Here is a 4,048-nt window from a genome sequence, read left to right as displayed (position 1 = left end):
TTACCCTTCAGGGTCCCCATGAAAGCCAAGGGCTAGGTAACTAAATGGGAATGCCCTACCCATGGCTCTCTAGGACCATTTAGGACTGGTGCGCAGCTAGCATTTTTCCTTTCAACACAGCTCTCACATCTTAGGAAGTGGACAGAAGAAAGTTTGGGGAAGAGAAGGAAAAGGAATGGGGGAGAAGAAAAGACCTTCCAGTCACTTAAGCCCCCATACAACAACTGTGGGCATGGGATGGGGGGGGGGGGGGGGATCAATTAAGGTAAATTAAAAAGTCAATACAGAATATTCTTTTATTTACTCACAAGGACAAAATTCTGTTGCTGAAGTTTCTTTGTACTGAAACTCAAGGGAACTGAAAATAAAATAAAATCTGCATCTTTCTCCTATACATGTTTCCACTTAAACATTATAAAAATAAAAACTGCTATGGTAATCTGACCTAATCATCTCCAGAGTACTACTTTAATTTTTCATTCTGCTCCAACAATCTAATAAATTTTATTTTTCTTTCTTTTGAACTAAAATTATACAAATATGTATATATCTAAATGTGTATGTATATAAACATATATACACACATTTATAAGAGATAAATAATTATACAAAACAATTCTGCTGCTGTTCTTACATTCTGATGCTCAGCTGTGGCCACAATATCATCTGACTGGTATACATAATAAACATCAGTTGGAAGTAATATTTTATAACATTCGCCAGGTGTTGAAATCAACAATGAGGATTGTACTGCAATCTGCACAGACTACCAGACCAATACCAACTTCTTAAAAAGGAAAACCAGCAATACTTATGCAGAGCTGTATAAATATCTTATCCATCTTTGATCTTTTAGATTCATTCTTTTATCATATTTTGTTTTACTATAAATAAATAAAACTGTAAATGCATAAATAAATATATATGGACTCAAAAAATGGGCTGAAACACTAGCAAATAGCACTATTTTTAAGCATCAGTTGGTACATACCATCCAACAATGGAAATTATCTCTAATAGATGGAAAACTCAAAATAAAGTTGTGTTTATCCAGAGACAAACAAATACCAAAAATTTGAAAATACAAAACTAAATATCTACTTCCATAGGTTCATTTTAACTTTTTACTTATATACAAAAGTCAACAGATAGTTCTTGATGTTACTTACTTTCAAAGAGCTTTATAGAGGGGGATCTACAGATATAATCAAAATATCCCACCTCATGCATGTAGTATACTTTTTACTCACAAGATTTCAAATGGATTTCATGTGGTTAAAACTCTTTTGTTTACAAGTTTCAAAGAAAAAGAAAAAGAAAAAAAAAAATAATAAATACAAAAATAATAAAATAAAACAAATCAACTTTCAGTTTGCCACACCTTTCTACCTACAGCCGTATCAAGGTGTGGGAATGGGCAGTCTGCGAGAACATTTTTTTGGCCAGTGAGGCATCGGGCAATCTACAGAAATACAGTATCACCAATTGTGCTTTACATTCAATTTTTGAGATGGAAGGAAGGAAGGAAGGAAGGAAGGAAGGAAGGAGGGAATAAAGAAAGAAAAGAACTTTTTTTTTTCTTTTGCCTTCTGCTTGAATATTCAATGGTTAAAAAAATATTCTTTGGAACCAGTTTTGCAGTCTACCTCTGCCAGATCTAAAACAAAAGGGAAAAAGAAAAATAATTAGTGTGTATATACATTATATACATTATATATATATATATATATATATATATATATATATATATATATATATATAATATAAATATATATGTATATAATATATATAATATAAATATATATATATATATATATATATATATATATATATATATATATATATATAATATAAATATATATATATATATATATATATATATATATATATATATATATATATAATACAAATATATAAATATATAAATATATATAATATAAATATATATATATATATAATATAAATATATATACATATATATATATATATATATATATATATATATATATATAATATAAATATATATATAATATAAATATATATATAATATAAATATATATATAATATAAATATATATATAATATAAATATATATATAATATAAATATATATATAATATAATATATATATAATATAAATATATACATATATATAAATATATATATATATAAATATATATATATACATATATATAAATATATATATATATATATATATATATATATATATATATATATATATATATATATATATATATATATATATATGTAAACAAAAAGGAAAGTAAAAAATAATAATAAAAAAATAAAAATAAAATATATAATAATAATAATAATAATAATAATAATAATAATAATAATAATAATAATAATAATAATAATAAAAATAATAAAAATAATAAAATAATAGCTCAGAAATTTTTTCAAAACTCATGATATAATCAAAATCATTTCACCTTTTTCTTATCTATTTTTTTTTTTTTTTTTTGCAATTAATGTGATGTTAAAACTAAAAAGTAATTATATGCAACAATGAGTTTCAGTCTGGGAAAAAAAAAGGATCCATGTGTGTGCTTATTTGAGAATAGATAAAAATAAATAATTCTAAAAAATATATATAAACAAACTAAATACATGATAAAAAACATTAATTTGGTTATCTCAAAAAACTCAAATCATATGGTATCTGCAAATTAAAAAAGTACAGCTATTTACGAAAACACAAAAAAGACAAAATGAGGATAATAAGAAAGAAGAATACATTTCAAATATATGAAAAATAATAACTCAGCATAAAAATAATATAAACAATAAGTAAACAATAATACTAAAATCAAGAATAACAATATTATTATCGATATCAATAACAATATCCACGCAATGCCAGACAACCCTCACGAATTGGGGCATAGGTTTGGGGGTGGCGAAAACAGGGACCCTTTACCAGGCGGGGCGAGAGGTTGGAACTCACTCTCACTTCCTTCTGGCACAGACTTCATCAGGGGAGCTTTCGGTGTGCGTAAAGCAAGTCACATACCTTGACACCAAAAGGATCTGGCTCCTCACTTCTTTGCAAGGGGTATCTTTCTAGGTCCAAGGTCAGTACTTTGCTGATCAGACACTCGCCCGGCTGCAAAGTGGGAAATACGGGGATACTGATTAATTCTAACTCGAGACTGAATTTTTGTTGACATCTATGAAATCAGGGGAACTGTAATTCCTTACCTAAAGTTATTTTGACTTGTATATGAAGTTCTAAACTAGATTTGTTCTTGAAAGTATTTATTTACCTAATCCCTTTTCTATCCCATCTCAAAACTAAGAATCTTGATTATGATAATGAAATTTAAGATCATCATGATCAGGGACCCCCTTATAATTAAGAATAAACTTACATCTGGACAAATTCCAACAAGAGCATCCGCATTCTGGTAGAACTCTTCCTTCAGCGAGATGACAATGGTCTGAAGATGTGACTTCATGTCCACAATGTATGATGCAACTTTGCCAATGTTGGTGTTGTCCAGGGCTGCATCAATCTCATCAAGCACGAAGAACGGAGCAGGTTGGTAACTGAGAACAAAAGTTTCTGATTAATGGATTTGAATTTTAACCCACTGAATGTAGTTCCTATTCATGCCAGAACAAATAATAATAATCAGGTACCATGCACAGTCAGCCACTTAGAGTGAAAAATCAGAATCACAGGGAACTATGCTGTACATCTTCCAAGACTGCTATTGGTGACAAACAAGCAAGCCGCTGTTCAGTACACAAAATATACACCAGGCCAGAATGAATATGGCAAGCATACTTGCCACCTCGTATCTGAACTTAATACATCAAGGCAAGAATGTATATCACCCAACTGTATATATATAGATTTGATTTGATAAGATTTATTTACAGAACAGTGTATATGCCCTGTAAAAAGCCAGGGTAAGATGCTACAGCATCTATCCAAACTGACTATGCTTATATTTATGTAAAGGGCTATTAGTCAAACATAAGTGATACATGCCTGAAGGGCTGTGTCATTATGCATACATT

At 28.3% G+C, this 4,048-nt stretch overlaps 1 protein-coding gene across 3 annotated transcripts in view; it reads right to left on the bottom strand.

Annotated features, from left to right (window-relative positions):
- Positions 1-282: 282 nt before the first annotated feature.
- The window catches only part of SMC1 (structural maintenance of chromosomes 1), a 16,019-nt gene continuing 12,253 nt past the window's right edge, over positions 283-4,048 (bottom strand). Inside the window, exons 15-17 of one of the 3 annotated variants that reach the window (XR_003475414.2) lie at positions 3,394-3,571; positions 2,943-3,128; positions 283-1,657 (exon numbers count right to left, since the gene is read on the bottom strand). Coding sequence is in view for 2 of the 3 variants with exons in the window: in XM_027352681.2 (XP_027208482.1) it covers positions 2,997-3,128; positions 3,394-3,571 (310 nt within the window). In the remaining variant the exon portion in view is untranslated. The remainder of the gene's footprint in view (positions 1,658-2,942; positions 3,129-3,393; positions 3,572-4,048) is intronic. The other 2 variants (XM_027352681.2, XM_027352682.2) reach the window with 2 other exon arrangements.

Source organism: Penaeus vannamei, chromosome 7 (genome assembly GCF_042767895.1).
Source record: "Penaeus vannamei isolate JL-2024 chromosome 7, ASM4276789v1, whole genome shotgun sequence".
Lineage (NCBI taxonomy): Eukaryota > Metazoa > Arthropoda > Malacostraca > Decapoda > Penaeidae > Penaeus > Penaeus vannamei.
The sequence above is the reverse complement of the archived record's forward strand: the minus strand, read 5'-3'. Positions and strand labels throughout refer to the sequence as shown.